At 39.4% G+C, this 25,687-nt stretch overlaps 3 protein-coding genes and 1 long non-coding RNA gene across 10 annotated transcripts in view; 3 read left to right on the forward strand and 1 right to left on the reverse strand.

The window, feature by feature from the left end:
• The window catches only part of ryr3 (ryanodine receptor 3), a 120,979-nt gene extending 117,782 nt beyond the window's left edge, over window positions 1-3,197 (reverse strand). For all 7 annotated transcript variants that reach the window (XM_067571832.1, XM_067571831.1, XM_067571830.1 and 4 more), the window contains exon 1: window positions 3,061-3,197. In XM_067571832.1, coding sequence (XP_067427933.1) covers window positions 3,061-3,108 — 48 coding nt within the window. In that variant the 5' untranslated portion in view covers window positions 3,109-3,197. The remainder of the gene's footprint in view (window positions 1-3,060) is intronic.
• On the forward strand, window positions 2,355-4,252 carry LOC137168945 (uncharacterized). Its single transcript, XR_010924367.1, has 2 exons — window positions 2,355-3,013; window positions 3,105-4,252. It is a non-coding gene; the product is annotated as an uncharacterized lncRNA (long non-coding RNA).
• Window positions 4,253-5,892: 1,640 nt separating this feature from the next.
• Window positions 5,893-25,687, forward strand: part of LOC137169306 (formin-like) — a 33,746-nt gene continuing 13,951 nt past the window's right edge. Inside the window, exons 1-7 of the mRNA XM_067572388.1 lie at window positions 5,893-6,079; window positions 6,774-8,742; window positions 12,661-12,839; window positions 19,415-19,523; window positions 21,967-22,028; window positions 22,348-23,144; window positions 24,980-25,121. Coding sequence (XP_067428489.1) covers window positions 6,891-8,742; window positions 12,661-12,839; window positions 19,415-19,523; window positions 21,967-22,028; window positions 22,348-23,144; window positions 24,980-25,121 — 3,141 coding nt within the window. The 5' untranslated portion in view covers window positions 5,893-6,079; window positions 6,774-6,890. The remainder of the gene's footprint in view (window positions 6,080-6,773; window positions 8,743-12,660; window positions 12,840-19,414; window positions 19,524-21,966; window positions 22,029-22,347; window positions 23,145-24,979; window positions 25,122-25,687) is intronic.
• On the forward strand, window positions 16,520-19,177 carry LOC137169857 (formin-like). Its single transcript, XM_067573260.1, has one exon. It carries the CDS (start codon window positions 17,579-17,581, stop codon window positions 19,175-19,177), a length of 1,599 nt encoding a protein of 532 aa, XP_067429361.1. The 5' UTR covers window positions 16,520-17,578.

Consider the following 25,687-nt stretch of genomic DNA (forward strand, 5'->3'; position numbering starts at 1 on the left):
TAGAGAGCTGACCAAGAAAAGTCATTTCTCAGTGATCACAATTTTTTTCCATTTGCCACATGTTAAGTATTAAATGTAAACATCTACATCTACAAACAGAAAGGTAGCCGACACTATAAAGTTACGGGAGGGGACACCGTCTCCACCTTGCAGCAGAGGTGTAACATTTTCCTCCTCTCACTTGCTTTTCATTGCCGTTTCCTTTGACAGAGAAGCTCTCATCGCTGCCAGCTTTCCCAACGTTACACATCAACAGCAAGGAGAAACCGTGTCCGTGCTGAAATTGAATCACAATGCCAGGACCTCTGTCACCACCTGACAGTAGTATCATGTACAAGCATGGTTTGGGTTACAGATACAATATTAACCATTTGAAATCCATTTTCACTGAATATTTCTTATGAATATAAAGTTATTAAGGTCTTAACAGCTGGAAAATACCACCACAAGTTATCCAGTAACTAATTTCCTTTAAAACTGAAGCTAAAAATCCAAAAACAAGGTTATAAATGTAGCTGGTAGCTACTGTTGTACTCAGGCTTATTCCATAATGTTCAACAGATTCTAATGTAATGAATTTCAATTAGCACTCTTATTTTAGGGCTTCCTGTGAGGGCACGTTTCTCTCACCACTGAAGACTGATAACAAGGCTCTGTGGCCCTCAGGGGAAGACCCCCCTCTCAAATCGCTGTTGTCATCAGATAACCAGGATGCCATTTTGACAGTTGAATCTCAGATGGGTGGCATGGGTCAGCATATCACTAGCATCACAAATAGTAAGAGCTGTTAAGTGCAGAGTCCCCGCCTGCCACTAACAACCAGCCAAGCCTTCAGGGGCTCATGTATAGATTAACAATACTGTATATATATCAACATCTCAAAGCCATGAGAGAGTAATACACTGATGTAAGGGTTCAGCTGAGACACTTGAGATGTGAAAATGGATGTCAGAAAAGGTGATACTGTAGCAGCAGGAAAACATTTTTACCTTCCCTGATACAAAATGATAATTAGTCAAGAATGTATCAGTATGTTTTTGTCTTCGAAACATGTGCACAGCTAGTTTTTCTAACAAATTTTGAATGCAGCTTTTCCAACAGTCACAAGCTACCATTGCTTTCCATTAATTTCTCTACTGTAAGAAAACCTGTAAGCACACATTGGCAGCACAGTAGCTCAGTGGTCAGCACTGTTGCCTCTAAGTAAGAAGGTCTTAGGCCATCTGAACCCTGGTCCTCCCCATGTTTTCATGGGTTTCCACCGGGTGATCCAGTTTCCTTCCACCATCAAAAGATATGTAATTAATACTCCTCTAAGTGTCCCGGACCAAGACACTGTCAAAAAGAGCTGGAGTTAGTCCCTGGGCGCTGCACTGCGGCTGCCCACTGGAGTGTGTAGTAGGGTCAAATGCAGAGGACAAAATTTTGTTTCAATTTATGCAAGCACTGAGAAATGACAATTAAAAAAAATGGTAAAGTTAATATTCTGTGATGGAATGTACTGGTAGATTTTCAACTTGTACAGAAAGGAACGGACATCAGTGTTTGCCTAAACAAAATATAGCAAATTTTCTAAAACAAAGCATGTTTTGCAAAATGGTTGGTTATGTTAAATAGGGCTGCAACTATGACTATTTTCTCGATTAATCGATTAGTTGTTGGGTCTGTAAAATGTCAGAAAATTATGAAAAATGTCAGTCACAGTTTCCCAAAATGACATCCCCAAATGTATTGTTTTGTCCAGTTCAGCAGTCCACAACTCAAAGGTGTTAAGTTTACTGTCATAGAAGATTAAAGAAACCAGAAAATATCCATATTTAAGAAGCTGGAATTGGAGAATTTTGACTTTTTTTCTTAAAAAATGACTCAAAACATTAATTAATTATCAAAATAGTTGGCGATTAATTTAATAGTTGGCAACCAATCGATTAACCGACTAATCAGGGATTTGTAGTAAAAAGGCTAAAACCACTGGCATTGTTGGACATCAACACATTTCAACCAACAGAAGAAAGTCAAAAACAAACTGCTATGACATGATTAAACTTGTGTTTTATAGATCCATGCTGAATGAGACCCATTGGGGTCCTAGAGAGAGTTTCATATTTTAAATAGGACTAGAAATAAAAAATCATTTGACAATTCAAACCAAAATGCACCCACAACCTTTGAGTTATTTGCAGTTAAAAATCAACAAAAAAAAATCTTCTCATATGTGTCTCAGGGGAAAAAATGAAGGTCTTATTCTTTACTATGTGTCATTTTACCAGGTTATCACCCCTGCTGTGCACGTTCCCTGAGTCATAACTGAGTCTTATTGCTCTCCATGCAACACCTGGGTCACAAAGCTTCACGAGGCAAGAGAGAAGAATACGTGCGCGGTCAAACCACCGCGATAGTTATTCCCACCACACCAACATACAAGCTGTCATATCATTTACAGGAGAGCTGCTGTGCATATCCACAGAGCAGGGACACCGTAAGCAATCTGCGTCAAACAACTAAAATAGTAACCGCAGAGGCTGGCTTGCGTGTGAACATAACTTACTGAAACTCTTCTCCTCAAGCAGGAGAGAATATATCCATAAAAGTAAAAAAAAAAAAAGAAAATAGTAGAGGTTAATTATGTAAAAGAGGCGAGAAAATATATGCTTTTGCACAAACTGTTCCCGAGGCAAAACTGATCGATGAAGGGTAGAAATGTGTTATGAAATAGCAACAGAGTGTTTAGTCATTTTTGTCCTTGCACCTGCAGATGAGTCTCATTGAGATTCTCCACATCAAGAGTCCTGTCGACAGGTGCGCCGTGGCCGCGGGGTGCAGCATGCAACCTGCGGCAACTTCCAAAAAAATCATAATTCATGCAGGAGAGAAACCAACATTAACGCCAGAAAATGCCATTTTGAAAGAAAAACTTCCAGCATATTCTCATTCGGATCGGTGATTTGCTTAATTGACGTGCTGTCTGCCGCCTGTGAAAGCGTTAATTGGCGATTGGAAACTGAAGTGCACGGTAAGAAAACAGCTCAGCCCGCACCCGACGAATTTATCTTTACTTACAGTTCTCAAGAACTGGATCTCATCTTCCCCTTCTCCGCCCTCAGCCATGGCTGTGAAGGAGCCTGCTCAGACTCTGGAAGCCACCACTGACTGCCGGCAGAAACGCGATGCTGTGCCTCAAGCCGATATTAGCATAGAGCTCATCCACAGCCATATAGGGCAGCCCGGCCGAGCCCCCCTCCTCCTCCTCCTCCTCCTCCCTCCTCCTCCCCTGTCCTCTCCTCTCCCACCTACCTACCCCCACATCCACCCTTCCTCCTCCCTCCTCCTCATCTTCCTCCCCCTCCTCCCTGCGCCCAGACGCCAGCAGCAGCAGCAGCAGCAGTGCGGACCAGCGGACGGACAGAGACGGGGCATCAGAGGACGTGCTCCCGGTAGTGGTGGTGGTGGTGGAGGTGGTGGTGATGCTGTTGGCAGCTGCTGCTCCTGCTGATCATGGAAATGATGCTCCACGGCTTAAATACTTCTACTTTTAAAATGTTTGCTCTGAAACCTTCTTTGCCAATTGAGTCAGCAGTTTTAACGACTCTCTGTCTGGCAGTGACGCATGGGTAGACTTGAATGGCAGCAATGGAGCTGAATGTTAAGTTATGAATGGCTCTATCAGTCTGTTTGCATCCACAGCACACCGTACACACCTCCCCTTCCTTCCATTCACACACACACACACACCTGACACTACACATTACTGCAAACTCTATGGACAGATAAACTTTACAGATATGTATTTCCATCTGTTTTGGAAGGGAAAACTACTTTCACTTTTATCAAATCAGGACTTGCAAGAAATAGGCTTTTTTTTGGCTTTTTATTGCTTATAAAGCTTATTTAATGGCTTGCTTAATTGATTTTTTGCTTACATTAGGCTATATTTATACACACTCTTATGTTATCTTGCCCACTTCCATATTTACTTACTTGAGCGTGTACTTGCTTGCTTATTCCCTGACTTGCTAATTTAATAGAAATGTGATCAAACAGACCTTGAAACTTGCTAGCTCAGGTTGTTTTTAGAAAATCTTAAAGTAAAGTTTGTTGTTGATCCACAATCAAGCCATGAATGTATTTTTCTCATTGCAATAATAGAAAGTCTAATTTGGCCATCAATTAGGCTGGAGCCCTAATTGACTCCAGCCTAAGATGTGAGTGTAAGTGTCAGCTGCAATGAATAATAAAAGGAACTGTGTTTTTATTATTCTATTCTATTATTAGTCTATAAAGCAGCATGTTGCTGTACATGTATTCACCTGTTACCAGCCATAAATGACTTCAGGCAGGGTGCTGATTTAATTTGAGGTCAATGTTAAACTATAAAATATACTTTTTCTCAATTACAAAGAATTAAGAAAGATGCTACAGGTAATTTATATAAATAGGCTTCAATGTAGAAAACACCAATAAATACCATTAGTCAGGTGTCAATACTACATTTTTCCTTATCCACTCATCTGGAAATACAGGAGATAAGACATCTGCAAAAATTATAATCAGGGTTGCTGCCAAAGACCTTGCTGACATCTAGTGGTCATCTAGTAAAGTCCCATTGTAACTGAGTATACTGCAGAAATATTGTATGTACTGTAGACTAGGTATGTTTTGGTGTAGCTATATGTCTGTGCACTTGTGTTCATTGTGCCTTTTATTAAACTGAAACACTGTAATAACATAGTGAGACATTATGTGCATTTCACTGATACATCAGATTTGTTGCTCAGTCAAAGTATCATTTTCATTGCCTTTGAACTAGAGCTGCAGTAATTAGTCCACTGATAGAAAATTAATCAGCAACTATTTTGATAAATAATAATTTTAGTAATTTTTCAAGCAAGAATGCCAAACAAAATGTGCTGGTTTCAACTTCTTAAATGTGATGATTTATTTCTTTTCTTTGTCATACATGATAGTAAATTGATTACATTTGTGACAATCAAGAAATGTGAGGATGTAACCTTTGACTCTGGAAAAATGTTAGTGTTTGCTATATTCTGTGATTTTGTTCTGTCATTAATCGAAAGACTAATCCTCAGAGTGGTCGATAATGAAAATATAATGAATGATAATAATAATATAACAATGATATAAATAAATAATATAAACATTAATATAAAATCATTAGTTACAGCCCAACTTTGAACTCTGTGTATGAGAATCAAACTACACTTTTCTTTAAGCTTCAGATGTAAACATTTACTCTGTTACTGTCTCCATCTCTTGTCGAGTATTTAAGTGATAACCTGCGTTGTAATCTGTAACAGAATTAACATTACTGAGGGTTAACAGCAGTTAATCCCAAATATTCATTCCCAGTTGCTTTTGGATAACTTAACTTCCTGTATCAATAGAGTTAATAATAATGTTTATGAAATGATGGGAACATTAGATTTACATTTTTCTACATTGTAGTCTTTTGTGTATAACCTTAATGCATCTTTAAAAAACAAATAAAAAAAAACAGTATACTTATTGTTGTGGTTTCAATGACATTAACAGCTGTTTATTCTGTAATCCATCAGAGACAGCTGGGCAGTGGGTCAGATTAGCCTGCATGCACTGACCAGTGTGCAGCTCAGCGTGGTGCACAGCTGACCTACATAGAGTCCACAGTCAGTAGATTGCTGGAAGGTAGATTTGACTTACATATCTCATGATAGCCCTTCATGAAACCTAGCAGACTAACAGAAACTCCTGCAGAACGAAATTAATACTGCTTTGCCGTGGTATTACACCTACAGTATGTGTAAGGAGGTAAGGAGGATTAGATTTATTAGTGCCAAATCCTCATTGAGCCTACCGTCTGTCTCTTTATTTGCTCCCCTTTCAGTACCTGTCAGTCCTCAGGGGGGGACTAGTGGTAGATATTTTTATCTGCTGAGCCAATGGGAGTCCTCCAAATCCCAGCTGACAGCACTGATTGGGTGAAGCTCCTGTCTGTCATTGCAGTGTGCAGGCGGTTGTCATCTGTCACCTGAGTGTCACTCCAAGTGCAACAGAGGAGAAACCTGCTGCTGCACGAAGTACAGTAAGTGAATGCTACTTTTTTTTTTTCTTTTTTCACTATTATATGATGGAATTTCAAAAAAACCCAATGTGAACATTAGTTAAGTATTTGAAAAGCTATGTCGGTGAGAAATTTTCAACATGCTGTGATGACTTTTTCCACGTGTAATTTTGAAGTTTAAATGTGTGGACAAATTGTATAGTTTATGATATCAGCAAAATAATCATTAAAGTTATAAACTGTATTAATACAAGTTGGTTTATTCTTTGATCCAGGAGTTGCAAAACAATGTTTCATGTTTTTCTCAGTTGATTATTCCTTGTCCTACATAATAGAAGAACATTGTGAAGAGGATCAAGACATCAAGACATTTGTTTCACATCATGCATTTTATCTTTGCACAATCTGTACTGTTTGTCTGTTAGTGATGCAATAGTGTTTGTGTGTTTCAGCTCCAGTCTTTTATGGCACTCAGCAGTAGTTTTCACTCTTATGCACACATACACTGTTTAAGATTTTTATGATTTTTATGTTTTGTCTAGTTATCTTAAACCCAGAGAGAAAAAAACATCTCATTCTGCTGTATATACTGTTTTGTTTTGTTTTTTACATGGATTTAGTTATTAAATGTGAAAATTCATTATCTGCAAGTTGCCACATGCACATACGCTTGTTTAAAACAAGTCTGAATTTTTTCCCTCTCTTTTTGTGTCAGGATTCACAAGCTGTACAGTGATGACTGAGATGTCAGTGGTCTAAACTCAAAGAAGCAGCTGGTGTTGTGCAGTAAAGGAACCATCACCTGCTTTATCCGTTATAATCACATAACATCATGAAGGGCACTCACACCACCTTGCCCCTCTACATCCCCATCAGCGAGAGGACCTGTGTGAGTCCATCCCTCTCCCTCTGCAGGGGCCCAGCTTCCCCCTCTAATGCCCCTCTCAGCTACCACCCAGGACTAAGTGCAAAATGCAAGGAGGAGGGTCCAGCTGAGACAGTAAAGCTGGGTCAAGCAGACAAATACGGCCTTACAGACTTTAAAGAAACCCTTAAAGCATTGGATGACTCCTCTAAGATCCACTGGCTGACAGAGTTGTTACTGCTGTATTCAGAGTGCCAGGCTTTCATGAACATGGGCAACCAACAGGGAATGAGGATTAAACCGAACTTTCATAGACATGCAGAGAGCTGGAACACATTACCAAAATCTCCCAGATTCCAGATCCCTCGGAAGAGAAGGAGAAGAACGGAGGGGCTAGTTTATGCTGGAACCCTCCAGCATAACCTCAAGATGACACCCGGGACTCCACGGGTGCCTACAAAAGCTAGAAGGCTAACAAAGCTCCGGATAACGAGCTCTCCTATGTTTGGGGACTCAGAGGAAGAGAGGGCCTTCATTTGTACTCCTGCTGCAAGGAGAAAGAGAGTTTTGGGGAAAGAAAGAGAAGAGAGAAGTGCTTCAAAGTTTGAAGAGAGGAAGAGGAGTCCACAGGGCTCATGGAGAGGGAAGCTGTCTGTGCCCTGTTCTGCAGATTTTCCCAAATGTTTCAGCAAAAAAGGCCCTTTCTGTCACAGAGAGGATTTATCTGTAAAGGGAGAATGTGTTCCTGCTGACTCAGATACTGACCTTTCTGAATATGACAACGACGTGTACTCAATGTATATGTCCCCCACTAGTTTTGAGCCACAAAGGAGGACAGAGGACAGTGATGTGAAAACTCCAAAAGCCCAGATCACCCAGGCAGCAAGAGAAAAACATGAGGAAGAAAAAGCAGAAGGTATAGCAGAAACAGCCTCTCAGCAGAGTTTCGATGAGATGGGGAAGAGGGCTGCAGAACGACGAGTCATGGGCAAGATTGAGGAGGTGGAAGGGATCATACAACGGGTGAGTCTCTCCAGTTCGGACTGGATCAAAGGAGGCAGCAAAGGGGGAGATGAAACTCAGTCCATCTCAGATGGATGTCTGGGTGACGGGGTCACATTAGAAGGTTTGCAGCAGCTCCAAATCCTGCAGCAGAGATGCAAGGCTGAATTCAGTGCTGATCCCCAGTTGGAGACCCAGGACAAGGGGTGCAATGAAGACAAGCCTCCGCTGGTCGAGGAGCTTCGTGCCCTGGGTGAAGCCCTGAGCCAGAGTCTACACCAGGCCCTGAAGATGGAGCGAGAGAGAAAAGACTGGAGGCCGGCAAAAGCACAGAGTGAACTCTTCACAGAGGCCAAGAAGAGCCTCTTGGGATCATCAGGAAGGCCTCTGAATCTATCATCATACCCTCACCGCTGTTCAACAGTGCCAAACAATTCCTCATCAACCTCTCTGTCAACTAGTGCTGCAATCACCCCTATGCCATCGCCATCTCTGTCCGCAATCCTGGATGTTTCCTCGAAAAAATCTTACAGCTTTGAAGGCATGTCCCCAAACCATTCACCTCTGTTTACGTCCAGTCTGAGCCTGACTGATCAGCAAGAAGAAGAAATCTCTGATCATCATATAGAGTGGACAAGATCAGTAGGAGACAGTTTGTTCCCTTGGGGGTCTGGAAGTGCCACCACATTCATGGGTGGGACAGAAAATGATCAGAGTAAGAGGAGGGAAAACTTGGCTCAGGCAAACCTGAATCAGACGCAGACAGACAGATGCATCCGTGAGACAGAGGCCAGTGAAGATTATCTGCTTTCTTCAGGTAAAAATGCTAACAATGCTAATTTGACAACAACAGACAACAACTTTCACTTCTATGTGTTGTTGTTTTACAAAACCCTGCAAATGAAATGAGTCCAAGCTAAAACACAATGAGTTATTGAAGGTTTTGTTTCACACAGTTGAAGAGTTGGTAACATTTCATTTTTACAGTGTCCTATAATGCTGCGTTCATGTCATACCGGAGTTACCATAATTGTTTCTGACTTGTAAATAGCATTCACGTCATCCTCCAACTTGTACTTTTGACTGGGAAACTGGGAAACATGGATGCCTCACATCAGCCAAAATCCATTGCTCAATGTAATTAAATGCAGATTTAATGGATATAATGTAATTTGGCCAATGCACAATATTTTAAACCCTCATATGACCAACTCAGCTATCTTACAGCCTTCCTGAGTTGTCAGATCACGTGAACACTTGCAAGTCCTTAACATGGGAAACTTTCTGAATCTTCCCTTCCATCCAACATAGTGTGAATGCGACATAATCTCCTAGGTTGGTGCTAATTATAGGGAAATATTCCATGACACATTAATATTGTGATATTACCTTCAACCATATACCCCAGTCACTTGAAACCAGGTGTTTTCTAACACACGGTGTAGTCTATAAGTATATAGTCCATTTTTACTGTTACACTTTTCCCTGTAATTGATCAAGAAAATTACAGCCAACAGGTTGTTTAACAGCAGCCAGTTTTCTCCAGAAGTCACTGTATTGGTTAATTTCAAATTCAGTTCACTATTATGAAAGATTTTATGAAGTATTTTAAAGGATTTCATAGCATAGCTGTCACACTGGGTTCAGCCTCCACCATACGTGTTTCATTAAGTGCTCCATGGTCGTTCAGGGTATGGTGGATTAAGGAGGACAAAATATGTTTTCAGCAGTATTACAGGGTGAAAAAGGATGTCTGTTTGCATAACAGCGGAACATCGACTTTCACTGGTTGGTTAGTGAAGTGAACAGGACGAAGAACGGATGACTTTAAAGGTGGTGCATGCTGACTCCTGACTGTCAGATTTACACATTGATTTTAGCTGCTCTGATTTTAGTACCTTGACTTCAGCCTGGTGGTGTCTGGTCTCGTCCGCTCCTGTAGTCTCCTCTGGGGTCGATGAACACACACACACACACTTTTTCTTTTGCTTCCTGTCTCTCATCACAGCTGGTGAAGCAGGCCTGAAGGATGTGTGGTAGTCTGTAAATAATGACCCCTCGCTGGTTTGACATACCACTACATCTGTGTGTGTGTGTGTGTGTGTGTGTGTGTGTGTGTGTGTATGTGGGATGCGTTTATGTGTGTGTATTCACTCAGGCATGAAGAACTAGGTGAGCACCTGACGTGGATAGTCCCGGTTGCACTGGTTTGGCACTGATCCGAGACAGTTTCATTTTAAAGAACAAAAAAGTGTATCTGTATATGTGTGTGTGTGTGTGTGTGTGTGTGTGTGTGTGTGCTCACATGACTCAGAGGAGACTATGGGACACGTGCCTGATGAGAATTAAGCATGTTGGATTCCTTTGTATATAGATGCAGCCTTTACTGGGACAATACATTCAGCTGTGTTTAAAATGAAAATGCAGTGTTGCAGGCAGCTCTCACCTCTTGCATGTTGGTGTATGTTGTTCCACTATGGTACATATGGCGGCACAACATACATGATGCAGCAATTGTGTTTTCATGCTGGCATCTGTGTCTCTATTTGTGTGTTGAAACATTATAAAAACGCAATAACTGAAGAGCAACACAGAAGAGAAACTGAATTAATAACACACACTGTAGGGCTGGGCAGTATCCCACAGATCAATACATATTTAGTGCTCTGTTGAGTATTTATGGCAGCAGGATGGTGTATGTGAGAATAATATAGAATATTGCCACCCTTATCCTTATCCTTTGACAATATATATATATTAAAATATGGTAAAGATTACATCTAAAATAATCAAGTCTTTACATGTGTAAAACTTAAACAACTCAGAACAATTTGCTCAGAATCATTTTAGACAACAGAATTTTGTGAAATGATGGCGCAATTTAGTCATTTTATCACAATACGAATCCAGTGAAAGTTAACATACTCACACTGCAGGTTTCCGTCACAAAGTGGATGATATTGTACAAATTGCGGAGCATTATGATATAGAAATATTTGCAAATGAATGCACTTGCAGTAAGCAGAATCTGGCATTCAGTGAGATCAGGAAAGTCTGATGGCCCTTCCTCACTTTCAAGAAATTAAAGCCGCCCCAGCCTGGGCAGCGGGACGCCGGTCTGTCCAAATAGGATTAATGCTCTGAGCCTTGAGAAATCTTTAGAGGATGGTGATTAGGGTGAGAAGAAGAAAGACATGCAGCGTCCTCTGAGGGCTGCTTTCAAACTACAGTGTTCTGTTCAGTTTGGTCAAATTGAGGACAGATAGCACATTTCCATGAACTGTTTAATCTGGCTTTGAGAATGGTTACGTGTCCACTGGAAGTTACACAACTGAAATCTCTGTTGGCGCTCTTATCTGAAATGATACTGACATACAGTATTTACTGTAGAATAGCATACACTCTGTATCCTGGAGGTGAAAGGAGACACACTTCTCTCCTCAAGGTTGGGCTGCCTTTGACTACATCTGGTAGTAGCTCTTTTTTTTTTTAATCTAAAGTGCTCTACAGGAGCATTTGTGCATACAGTGCATTTTTAGCTTGACCACTGTGAGAATTGAGCTCCAGTAGTGTTAGAGCTACTCTTAAATGTCTCCTCCCACTGTGGCAACTCAGGCCATTGCTTGATAAAAATGAACAAATGAATAGTTTACTTGCTTAAATAATGAATTCCAAATGAAATTTAAAACATGTTTTGTGTGATAATTGTAGTGATTATTGACATTAATGAACCCTCAACTTACCACACAACACATCATCTGTCATACTGTATAACCACATATGTGATTGATAGGCATTGTTTTGCTTATTATTCATGAAAAAAAATCTATAGAAAGTTAAATCTGCACCCTGACATCTGCTCCCATGCATGTGTATGTTGCTGTATGTGCATGGTGTATATATTTATCAACGGATAATCAGTGTCTTAGCTTTTAGTATTCAGATTCTGCTTTTGTGCCTGTTTTTTATTCTGCACTTTACAGGGTTTGGATTTGTGCGTTTTCACTCAAAAAAAATGGAGGCATATATATTAAAAATATAATCAGATTACTGCAGCAGCAAAGGCTACATCTTAATCTGGTGTATTTTCTTCAACATAATGGTTTCATAAATCAGAATCAGTTAGAAATTAATGAGAATTTTGGTGTGCATACCACATACATGTAACCACAACGTCTGTGCTTCACTTCTGGCTGCAGACCTTTGTTGCATGTCATACCCCTCTCTCTACCCCTGTTTCCTGTCTATCAGCTGTCAAATGCAGGCAGAAATATTTTTTTTAAAGGAATGAATCCTCAGTATCACTGTATGTCAGGTTTAAACTAAACTTTGACAACCAGGATGCTAAAGTTGCTTTGTCTTGTTGTGTCTTGAAGTGGCACGTTTTTCTATTTTCTATTCTTAGCTGAAGTTCCTTCTTATAGCCTCATGGTGACACTATAGTTTAACACGCAAAATTTACACTACATGATTAGGGATCAGTTTGTCTTTTAAAGGATCTCTGTGTTGTTTTCTTTAGTATTCACTTTTATTTAAAGGTAGGTTTCCAGTCTTAACTGTGAACAATGATACTATATGTAGCAGATGTATGATTTAAAAGTTGCCCAAATCAGAACTAAAAATGTCATGTTCATGCTGTCATTAAAACACTGTGGCACAATTGGGTCACTTTCATGTGCTTGCTGAGATGTCCCAGTGATATTAATTCTGCTCTAATTGTTATTTGTCTCTCCAGATGAGGCTCTGCAGAGACAGGAGGAGATCTGGCAGCAGGAAGTGGAGGAGTCTCTCTCCTTCTGCAGGTCACTTTCTCATCCATCCAGACCGAAACACGTTGACTTCTTGCGCATCACTGCCGCCGAGGATGACATCACCGACACACCCACAACCACGCCTGTCCCCCCAGAGTTTAGGGTGAGTAGCATAAAAAGTTTAGATAACTGGTTTTAAAAAGATATTTACTATGAGCTAAATGAGCTGCTGTAGTGTTTGACTAAAATGACAATAGCTTATCTTTACCTGCTGGAATGACATACACAAGCACTTTTTCCCCAAAGTGGCATGATGGTTAGCAATGTCAACTCACAACAATAAGTTCCTGAGTTCAATAATCACTGTTTGGTTTTTATTTTGGAATGAGTCCAAAAACCTGAAGTCACATGACTTTAAGTGTAAATTTGAGTGCAGAGTTTTGATTCATATAAAATAGTTAAATAGCAGATTATAGAAATAAGTAGCACAAAAATCTTTGTAGTTTAAAGATTTAAGGATTTCTAAAAATTACTTTGCTATGATCAGCAACGAATTTGAATTTCCTGCACATTTTTCTATTCATCTTCCATTAATTTTCTGAGCTCAGCTGCACTTCCTATACATTCTGCATGTGCTTTTATCGAAAAATTAGAAAGTGGGAACATACATATAAAATATAAAATGTCAAATAAAAACTATAACAAGTTAAAAGACAAGATTCATACAATCACAAGAGAACTAGAAAGTCCTGTTCCAGTGTTTTGCAGTTTACAGTTGAGAGTTTGAACTTGATTCAGATGCACTTTTGTCAGAAGAGAAGCTGCTTTCTATATATTATTTAACAAAGATATCCTCATAATATCTCTGTGTCTGCAGTCAATATTTGAACTTAGTCCTAATCTGAATGATACTGCAGCATCATGACACTAACCTACATTTTCACACTACAGTCAAGACCGCTCTCTTACTTCATGACTTCTGAGCTCTGTGCTGTAGGTCAAGGTTCAAGAAATGACCTCATGCACTGATACTGTACGACAAAGAGTGCCGTGTTCATTGTTCTTACATAACAGAAGGGATTTAATGCAGCTTTGTAGATGCATTGTATAATGTATCTGTATTAGTATGAAATGCTTTCCCTCTGTATGCACGCATGTGTGGAACTGTTGTCCTGCGCTAAAACTTGAGACAAATGACAAGGAGACACATTATATGAGCAAAATATCTTGAGAGTATTAATGTAATTATTATAATAATATGATTTGTATATCACCTTTCATGCAGCCCAAAGTGCTTCATAAGACAGGACTAAAAAGGGGAAACTAAATTAAGCAGAAACAATGATCAAGAATAACAAATAAAATGTTTGAGAAGAGTTTAAAATAACTTTAGAGGGTAAAATATTTCTAAAGATTAACGAAATACCTCTCAACAACAGGACAATTCAAAGCGCTTTGCAAAAAACATAAAAGGCGTTAAGACGAAATGTAAAAGAAACACAAGATATTATAAAAAGACAAATTTAAATAGAGTTAAATATAAACTAAAAATAAGATAAAATAGAATAAGACAGATAAAACAGGAGAATTTACACAGGTTTCTCTCTCTATAATCAGTCCTCCTGCTCATACTGGCCATTAGAAGATCTTCTTCAAATACTCTTACAATGTAAATGATGGGAGACAAAATCCACAGTCGTTGTTTTGAGCAAAAATGTATTTAAAAGTTTATCTGAAAATAATATGAAGCTTCGTAACAAAAAGATCGACTTTGGCACTAAAAAGACTGTAACTTTGAAGGATGTTGACTTGATTCAATTAATCTGGATGACTGAAGCTTCATATTATCTATCAGATAAACTTTTAAATATATTCTTGCACAGAGGGAGGATTTTGTGGATTTTGGCAGGAGGAATGATTACAGCAAAAAAAAAAAAAAAACATTTGTCAGTGTTCAATTGGGCACCTGCTTGTTGTTTTAGGACAAACTTGAAAAACTGTGAACCTGTCTTTTAAATATTGATTTAAAAGAGCTGAGAGTAGGAGCAGACCTCAAGTTTTCTGGGAGTTTGTTCCAGATCTTTGGTGCATAAAAGCTGAATGCTGCTTCTCTATGTTTAGTTTTGACTGGCAGATGAGAGGTCTGGACAATTCACAAACCACAATGGCCCTAAACCATTCAGTGCTTCGTAAACCAACAGTAGTAACTTACTATTCAGCTTAAAAGAATTGAGAATCAGTTCCAAAACTGGAAAATATTTCCATCCTACACAGTTAATTTCTTACGTAGCTGTAGACATTTACCATGTCTGGTTTAGGAGACAGAGTTGAATGTTCTTTAATGTGGAACTAATTTTTTAGAAAATCAGAGGGATGGCAGTGTGTTCGGTGGATTAGTTATTGTATGATTCTATGACTGATGGAGTCAGTCATGGCATGGTGTAGTTTAATGCTTGATACAGTCCAGCCTGTTTGTTCAGCAGTGCTGTGTGTGTTCTGATGCTAATGCTATTTCATAGGATTATCTGGATTCATTCCCATTACATAAACACAGCTTGCATAAAGGCCACAGTGTCCCACCTGCGGAATGCAAAAGCACTTTATTAGTATTCATAAGATTAAGTGTAGCCACAGGGTACAGCCAATATCTCCAGACACGGAGCGTACTATCACTCTCCCAGAGAAAGTTACACAGTGTAATGACAGGAGGTAAAAATGTTATCAGTAATGTGATCCGTCTCTCACCTGCTGGCTGTGATAATTAGCAAACAAGGGTGGAACTGAGTGAGAATAACCCAAACATGAACCGGTGAAGTTGTTGGTTTAGAGTCTGAACAAATGTATCCGGTTAAGTCCCACCGACGTGACCGGCTGTGTGTTCTCACAAGCTACATTTTTAATCTCACGTTTGTTTTTAAAAATTATATTCAGTGTATGTTTTTGAATTTTTTCCACAACAATTTTTTATATATTAATTTATATTTTTCTCCCCTTTACCTAACTTTACCATCTTCTGTATTTGTTTACACCTGACTTTGTTTTTTACTTTTGAGATTTGTTTTATTCAATCAATCAATCAATCTTTATTTATATAGCGCCATATCACAACAGAAGTCATCTCAAGGCACTTTTCACATAGAGCAGGTCAGACCATACTCTTTAATTTACAGAGACCCAACAGTTCCCCCATGAGCAAGCACTTGGCGACAGCGGTAAGGAAAAACTCCCCTTTAACGGGTAGAAACCTCAAGCAGACCCCGGCTCTTGGTGGGCGGCCATCTGCTTTGACCGGTTGGGTTGAGAGAGAGAAAGAGAGAGGGAAAGGGGGAGGGGGGACAGAATTATTTGTATAATTAATAAATATAGTATTATATATAATTTCTTATAAATTGTTCCTTTTTCATTGTTCTGTATCACCAGCTTGCTCTTGATTGTTGGCTGTTTTGAAAATTTACTATTTTTATATTTTTCTGGTTTTGTATTGATCTGTGGCACCATCTTATGTTTACTGATAAACAGTTTGTACCTTTGTTTTTTTTATTTAAATATTTTTATTTAGATATTTATACATTTTTGTGTCATTTTATCAGTTAGTTTTCATTTGTTGTGTATTGATCTGTGTCACTTGATAACTCTTGATTGGGACATTATTTCTCTGTTTGTTTTGAGAACCTATTTATTTATTTATTGATCAATCTCTTGTGGTTTAAATCACTTTTCAGTACCTAATTTATTTGTTTTGATTTGTGACATTATCTTACTTTTAGTTGGGAAACAATTTGTCTCTTTATTTCATTTATTTACTTATATATTTATTCATGCATCCATGCGCAAATCCAAAGGCTCATGACAGCACAACATAGTTACAAATTTGTGTTGACAAAACTTTTCTCTCTGTCAGGAGTGTATGTTAGATGTAATGTGAGCAGATTAACAGCACAGTGTAGGTGGGGTTAGACCACTAAGACGCCCAGATTAGCCACGTGTTGCTCAGAACCTGCAGCGGAGCTGAGAGACCTCCCTGTCACGATGGATTTACAGGCCAAATGTTTAGCAAGTGATCCCTTGCAGGCCTATTTACCCTCCTTCAGCTCTGGGTGTGGTGTCCCTCCATCTGTTCTGGGTGGCTTCCTTCTCCTTACAGCTCACGGATCTGTCAGGGTGTTGTCAGAAACAGTGGCAGCCACTGGAGAAATGGCTCAAGACACCATCTGCTTCCAATTATATTGTGACAACCTGTAGGATGACGTCCAAAAAGCTGCTGGAAGCTGTCGGTACAGCAGGTATAGAGGAAACTAGAGGGAATGTGAGACAGAACTTGGAAGCTAAAGCTGGGACTTGGATCTGACTGTATCTGTGGTTGAGCTCATGCTGAGTCACTTCAGCTAACAAGGCCATGGAGCCGCACTCAGAAACCTCCACTTTTCCATTACTCTGTGAATTTCTCTCCTGCCATTGGTTACTCTGAGAGACTAAATGCTGCTTCCACTTTTAGGTTTGGAAAATCAGCTCTCTGGTAAGACATGACGGAACTGGTGTAACAGAGAAAGGATAAATCTGTTTCTTTTCAACAAACTGGAGCGAAAAAAGGTTGGGTTTTCAGAAGTGATGATATGACTTTAATGAGTAAACCTTTTCTTGCATTCATTGACTGATAGTAAAAGGAAAGTTGCATGATCCTGGAACCAGTTAGACATATTAGTGCATGCCATACAGACGCCTAAGCTCTAGTTACACCATATTAGACTGCATTTTTTCTGATGTAAGATAACACAATGTTGCGTTCAAGCTTGACGTCTCAGATATGAGCAGTTTTATGGTAACCACAACGTTGACATTGTGGGAAAAGGTTTTCAAGAACTTCCTGCTCACTCCACTTTGGATAACTTCACTGCTTTCTTTATGAGTAACTCTGAGTCCCGGAAAATGGAGCCACAAACAGCTGTCCTAACATTTTTCAGGAGCTTACCAGAGGAACAAAATGTGGACATAATACTGGAAGATGCTGAGCTGAGTTTCAATCAAAAGAAAAACAGGGATATGACTTTTGAGGATACTCTGGAACAGAAAAGAGACTCCTTATCGTATGTTATATTGCCTGTTAAAGGAAAGAAGACAACCTCTAACCAAGAGGGACATATAGTTATGACGGAAAAAGAAAATGACTCAGACACAACAGAGGAGGAGAGGAATCATTTTAACCTAACAGAGCAAGGTAGTGATAGAATAAATACTGGGCAAGGCAAGGCTGTAAACACTGAAAACGGCTCCTCAGAAAAACACAATGTTGGAAAACAGACTTTTGTACTGAATCAGCACAGTGAACATGGTAACAATGTTCACAGTTTCACCAAAGACTCACATGGAGGTTGCAACATGGCAGAGATGTCACCGGATGAATGTGTCTTGAATGAATCTCTGCAACCAAATTGTCAACACATTTCAACTGAGTGCACAAATACAGATTGTGATTGTGTTGCACAAATCGACCACAAGCAGAGTGACACTGAAGGACCCAACCAGGAGGTGACAAAAGATTATGAAAATGTTCAAACTGCAGATTTAATCAGAAGTACTGCAAATTTTGATGGTGTGGATTTCGACGCTGAGGAATCTGCAACTGAAACCGAACGTGCAGCAATAACTGTGACTCGGACAAGACCTGCTGTTGAAGAAGAGGTTGAATCAACATCGGAGCAAGATGTGGAGCAAACAGATGAGCCATCCTGCTTAAAAAAGGAGGATGAAGAGGAGCAGACAGGTGCAGAGGGTGACAGCAAAGAAGAAGAGAAAACAGATGTATTTCCAGACTCCTCCACCCAGCCCCACCATCCTCTAAACCCACAAGACAGTTCACCAAATTTTGCCAATGACCCTCCACCTGGATCCACCTACACCAGAGCCACCTTCTCCCCAGGCTCCCCCACGGACAAGCAGATCCAGCTCCCCGCCCTCTTCAGCGGCCTGAGGGTCCTGAGGAAGGGCGTGACCGGGCCTGAGCATGACACCGTGTCCCAGATCAAACCTTCATCTCAGGGAGCAAGGAGGGCCATTTTCCCAGAGAAACAGGGGGATACAAAGGTTCAGGGAGGATTCCTGGACCAAATCTCCCAGTTCCTGAACCGCGACAAGAGAGGGGAAGAGAAAGAGGAGAAGCTGGATGAGAGCTTAGAGGGAGTCAGCGGGGAGGCTGAGGAAGACCAGGATGACACCAGAGAGAATGAGAATGAGGAAAGTCAAGAGCAGGAGAAGGAAGAGGAAGACATTGAAACAGAGTCATTTGAATCTATAAAACCTCCCGTGTCCAGTGCGGAGGCGGCCTTTGATGCCTTTAAGGCCTTCTTCACCCCAAAACCTTTGAAGAAGGACCCAGCAGAGAAGGTGGACCTGGACGCAATGAGGAAGAAGATAAGGGGTGATAAAGATGTGCTGAAAGCTCTTTTTGAGAGAACGTCCAATAAGACGCCAGTGAAGAAAGATCCATCTGATGGCAAAGTATGAATCATGTTATCAAAAGAGAGCATAAACATATATTTCCTGTGTGATTAACTGAAATATTTCAGTCATTAGTTATTTTTATTGGCCTTGTGGAAAACAGACTTCTGCTGTTTTACTGCTTATTGTCATTTGTCAAGCCACTATAGAAGAGTCATTATTGGAATACTGCAGGTATCAAGGTATGTACAAGCACTATTTTTGGAGTTAAAAATGTCCGTTATGAATCTGTTTTCCCCCCAGTCAGAAGCGTCCACCCCAGGAGAGGGAGAAGAACGAACTCCTGGTCGTCTGCAAGCCGTCTGGCCACCGCTCAAGGAGGAAAAAGTTGGGCTGAAGTATACAGAAGCAGGTAATGACAAATTAATAAAGATTAATATGTTATCATAAAAATATTCTCACCAAAATTGACCCCACTGCTTTGTGTGAAAAAATAATAACAATAATTTATTAATCAACATTTTTCTATCTCTCAAATATGGTTTCTCTCTCTTTTGACCCAATTAAAATCCAACATTGTATTGAAAGTACAAAGTATTGAAATGGTAACCCTGTAATGGAGGTGACAAAATACAGAAATGAGCATAAAGCACTGTTGTTACACCAAATAGGAAGGAATTATTTAATGTTTAATATATTCTATGGGTTCTTCATGAACCAATATATATAGTAGTACTTTTGTTTGCAAAAATCATTCATAGATAAAGAAATGTGCAGTATGTCATCCTAGATAGGGACATGTTTTCAGTCAATTAGACCCCAGAGAGGTCTAACTCTCTGTTAAACCTCTTCTGAAAACTGTTACAAAACTCCAAGAACAGATATATAACTTAACTACTCACATTATTTGGGGTTTTGGAGAGCTGTTTGGTAGTGCTGTGTAAAAAAGCATAGTTAAAACCAATCATAGATATAGAGCTTCTGACAGTCCACTGTATTTTGACCATGTCAACAGCTGGAGTCTGTGAGACCCCAAACAAAAGTAATATATCATTTTCTATAGCAGATTTCTGAAACCTATTATGAGTTCACAATCTCAAAAATTAAGAAAAGTCATGACATATAAACTGGAGGAAATAAGTGGAAATTGTGCTAAAATTAATGCACTAAATGAATTAAAAGACAGACACAGAAATACTATTGTTATATTTAACACTGTCCTGTCAATGTCCTGATTGTTCATGACAAATGTTAATTTTAGACAAAGCAGTAGAAAGAATAGTAGTGTTTGCTCTGTGATATCATGTGACAGATATAATATTAAACTCTACTGCTAAAGTAAACACAACTCCACCCTCTGAGGACAGCAAACCAGTCTGTAAGACTCCACCTGCCATATGTGGAGGGATTTAGATTGCAGACTGAAGTTACATAAAACACTGACAATTGTGCTTTTTAACAAATCATTTTATCTTGTTTTGGTGTATAATTTTCAATTTTTCAACACTGGTGCTCCCCAATGGTAGTATTGTGGCAGACAGCAATGCTTGCTGCTACAAAAACAAAAACTGAATAAGCTATTATCAATATATTTGATATTATTATGACCCAACTCCGCAGTTCAGCTCTACAGAGCATTATTTTGGTTTTTACAGCCTACAACTTGTTGTTTTGATTCATTCTCACCATTCACATAATTGTTCTGATGAACACAGTGTTCACTACCTGCTCAGCACCAAACAGACAAACTTAGTGACTAGGTGATGACCATAGTGGAGCATTTAGCTGCTAAAGAGACAGATATTTCCCTCTGGAGGTGTTGAAGAGCAAACCAGAGGTAAAAGGAGAGAGTGAACATTCTACATCTATCAGGTGGCCTCTGAATCCATATGTACAGTATGTTGCTCTGTATCTGTCAGTATTATGTTTGTAGCTTGATTCTGCTGCCCCCAAGTGGCTGGAAAAGTTGCAGGTCTAAATAAAAACACTCATATCCTGTATTATCACCACTTATGCTTTTTATCTTGAACTAGGTGCATCTGGGAGTAGGCAAAAAGCTTTCAGCTCAGAGAGAGAAGATTCACATTTTGAATATCTGTAATAAGTACTAGATATCTCTAAACAGTTTGTTTTAACTTCCATGAAGACTACGCGGCAAGTTTAAAAGTTTAAAACATTTTAAATGGCCATTTTTAAAAGAAAAATTAGGTCAAACACTATTTGACATCACACTTTGCTCACAACTTTTTAAAAGCATTGGGGCGGTCATGATTCCTAAGGCGTTTCAAGACATGAGTAATCTGTAGTCATCTGTAGGATTATCAAATGTTTGGGCAGCAAGAAAAACCATGTGCTCTATGTGTACACACCCACTTTCCTAAAAATATTCTTACTGTAAATACTGTCAGGCAGGTGACAGTAAATATACTTTATAACCAACCATTCAACAGGTGTAGTCATCCATTAGCAGATAAGTGTTTGATTAAATAGTTTGCTCAAGATGCCAGTCAGCTGTGTGTTTTTGTGACCTTTTAGGCTCTGCTGTCATCATCTGGTACACTTTGGTATTGTTTTTGAGCAAGTTTGTCCTCAGTATATCCTCAAACACCCCTCAACCTCTTGCAGTGGTTAAAACATGAATTTGATTTGTTGTGCAAAATTAGCCACAGTTCTCTCGTGTCTCGCAGTTGTTGTAATTTGTTTGTCTGGGGTTTGTTAACCAGCCATACTAATAAAGTATCCATCATGGTAAAGAAAACGCCCTCGGGCACCTCTGCTGTAATAATAGACATCTGTTGTGGTTCAAGAAAGAACACAAAGCTATTGTGATGCTCTTCTCCTCTGTTTCCTTTCAGAGCACCAGGCTGCTCTGCTGCAGCTGAAGAGAGAATGCAAAGAGGAGCTGGAGAAGTTACAGGTTAGTGTGAAGGATGTGTTCAACTGTGGTATGATGTTACATTACACATGACATGTTGTCTGTGTAATTTTGTACTATTTAGGAAAAATACAGACCGTGTTCAACTTGCACACTTTCAAATAATACATCCAAAATAATCTTCAGCAGACAGAATTGTTTTTTTTATCCTAATTCTGGAAATATCTTTAAAATGAATTATGATTGCCAGGGATCAACATTATATTCCAGATAAACTGATGCGTGGTTCTGTGTCTTTGAATGTCATGATAATACACACACAGCACAAAGTGTGGCTGAAGTCTGATGAACATTATTTCAGGAGGATTATGGCCAGGAACTCTCCAGACTAAGAGTGGAAAACGAGGACAATGTCGCCCGCCTGAACTTCACCCTGACAGAGCTGCAGGCCAAGCTCTCCCTGGTTGGGAGCCTTCATCGTGGAGAACCTAAAGACGTTGCTGTATCCACAGGAGACGACTTTTTACACAAATCATTCCGCACTGTCTGCATCCAGACGGACAGAGAGACCTTTGTCAAGACTCCTGAGGATGGAGAGGGGACGGGGAGAGCATGCATGAGCCCTCAGCAGCAGAAGGTGACCCCCAAAAAGCTAGACCTGGCTTCCATCAGCTTGAGTCTGGCCGGCCAGCGCGAGGACACAGTGTCCTCCTTTTCATCATCACACCCTCCTTCCCAAACTCCTGCTCCTCCTGGACTGCCGCTACCTCTGTCGGAACAACAACCAACACCAGCTGCCCCTCCTCAGACCACGCTACCAACCAAAACAGACAATCTGCTCCCTCCTCCACCCCCTCTGCCATCATCAACCTTGAACCACATGCAGCCATCAAATAACCCTCCACCACCACCTCCACCACCACCACCTCCTCCACCACCTGTGCCATGTTTGTCATCAACCCTGAACCACATGCAGCCTTCAAGTAACCCTCCACCACCACCTCCACCACCACCTCCATCCATGCCAGGTTTAGCTCCCCCACCTCCTCCTCTAGCTGGGGGTTTCTTCATGGATAAACCTCCCAGGAAACCTGCAGTGGAGCCTTCACGACCCATGAAGCCTCTATACTGGACCAGAATCCAGATCCAGGGCAACAAGTACGTTCACAGCCGCAACAATCACTTATTAAATAAAAACATACACGACCAGATATGTTGAACCCATGATCAAATGCTTTGATCTTATTTTCTCTTAAGTTTAATATATAAAAAAATGTGTTTGACAATTAAAAGAGCCTCTGGGAAGGATTAACTTAGAGCCAAAATGGCAAAAGAATTTGCAAAGGTCCGATCTCCAAATGGCCATTAAATAAATATATGAATAAGACTAAATGACACAAATGATCATATGAATAAAGACAGAAAAATACGTAGATGAACAGATAAATTGTGAAATAATTGAATAGTTTATTAAGACTCAACTTAGATAAAAAAACAAAACAAAACAAATCTCACTATAATCTGACAGACAGATAAAAAATTAAAATATGAGTTATGACATAACATTTGATGATAGGTGGAATTTTAACAATTTATTAAATCATTTTACAATTTATTGGTATAGTTTGTGTGGATTCATTCATTATTTATCTCATGATGACTTATTTATTTCTTTAATATCGGCCATTTTGGAGTTCTGTACAGATCAAACCCAGGTTTTATTGTGGTGATTATATTATATATTTAAGTAAAAGCCTCATTATTAACAATGATTTATTTTAGATGGTGGAGTTACAGTGGATCTCCCTCCAACTCAATCACTCAATCACAACACAGTTTAGACTAGAAACTGGGCTAACTGTCAGGAACAATAAATGTCTTGGTGAAGTTGGCGTAGAGCTGGCTGAAATTAGTTTTAATAATTTTATATACTGATACATGAGATAACACAAGTAAAGACTTACTGCTTTAGGAGACATTTGTTTGTTAGCTGTCTTCCACGGCTGTCCTGCCGAAAAACCGTCCTCTCCTTCAGAACACAAACTCAGACGTTCATTTCAGTTCAGTAGTAGCAGCCAAGCACGCACGCACGTTAACCACAGTCTCTGATAGTTGGTATGTGGCTCTGTCCGCTTCAAATATCATCCAAAAAGACTGTTTCTAATCCTTTCAGTTTTGGACAGAGAGATAAATGTTGGCAGAGATGTGAGCGGTTTTCTGCTGGTGTTATCAGATATTCTCAAAATGGGCCCACACACATTTTACCGAGAAGTTCCCACAGCTGCAGAAATTCTGTTTACCTATCATCATTTTTAAGCTTTAACAGTGAAAAACTGCTTGTTTACACCTTTATTCGTGTATAATTATCTCTGAATGACAGTGATGTACATATATTATTTAATCATTACTCAGAATCATTCAGGGAGAACAAGTTTACAGTAATATTCATTGATAGATTATACATTTACAGATTGCACCCACCACATGAACTTTATGGATTTAGGGTTTGATTAAATTGTGTTTATAAAGGTTGATACAACTATTTTTGAACAGTATGATGTATTTTTTGCTAATATTACATATGTTAAAGGTATTCAATGTTCAGATTATGTGTATCTAATTCTAGCCAGGATAAAGAGGCCTCTGTGACACCATTAAAACATTAAAAATCTTTATTTAACTCCAAATATGGTACAAAGTTTTGAATACTTGAGAATAATTCAATAAAAATTTCACATCACAATCAGTTCTAGTTGAGGCCATGCAATAGATGGTGTTGATCAGCAATAAATACAGAGTTAAACATAGAAATGATTCTAATTTGTCCAGTTTTCGTTTTGTTAAATTGCCATTGCTGATTTCAAGTATAAAAATAACCAATACATCTTTTGTGTTTCCATTCTTTCGAATCGTATACAGCACAGCTGCTACACAGCAATAGTATCACTTACTAATCAAAGGATAATTAAGAATTATGTGTCTCTCTCTCCCAGTAACAAGACACTGTGGAACATTCTGGAGGAACCGCATATAATTAATGCCGTTGAGTTTGAGGATCTCTTCGCCAAAACCACCACAAAGACTAAGAGGAAGCCGCTGTCAGAGGCGTATGAGAAGAAAGCCAAAGCCAAGAAGGTAACACGCAAAGTACTGATAATATCATGCAAGACGCTATGCAGCTTTTGGGAATATTTGCTACTGCAGCTGAATATTATTAAATAAAACTACAGTACATATCAACAGTACAGTGTGTAGTGCAGGGAATAGATTGCAATCTGTCCCTTGATCAGCAGAGGGGGTTAAAGTCATTGAATTTACAGATGCAACATCATTATGAATGTGTCAAAAGAGCATTATAAATCTAGATTTACTCTCTCCACACTAGCAGGACATTTCCTCACAGTTCTGTTCATTTCCTCCAAAATCCTGAAACTCTGAAACACTTCAATTTCTCACCTGAGCTGAAATTTGGTTTGCTGCATTTGCATTCAGAGAGGACACTAATGCTATAAACTTAATGTATCACACCTTTCAAACACACATGCAGTTCAAAGAACATCTCGTAAGGCACATTATCACATTAAAACATTTAGAATATTGATTAAAGATTTAAAATAAATAGAATACAATAAAATAGAGAATAAGGCCACATTTGTATGCGTGCAGATACTTATTTAACCAGAGTCAACTCTGAGCAGCTG

Source organism: Thunnus thynnus, chromosome 18, assembly GCF_963924715.1.
Source record: "Thunnus thynnus chromosome 18, fThuThy2.1, whole genome shotgun sequence".
NCBI classification, from domain to species: Eukaryota; Metazoa; Chordata; class Actinopteri; order Scombriformes; family Scombridae; genus Thunnus; species Thunnus thynnus.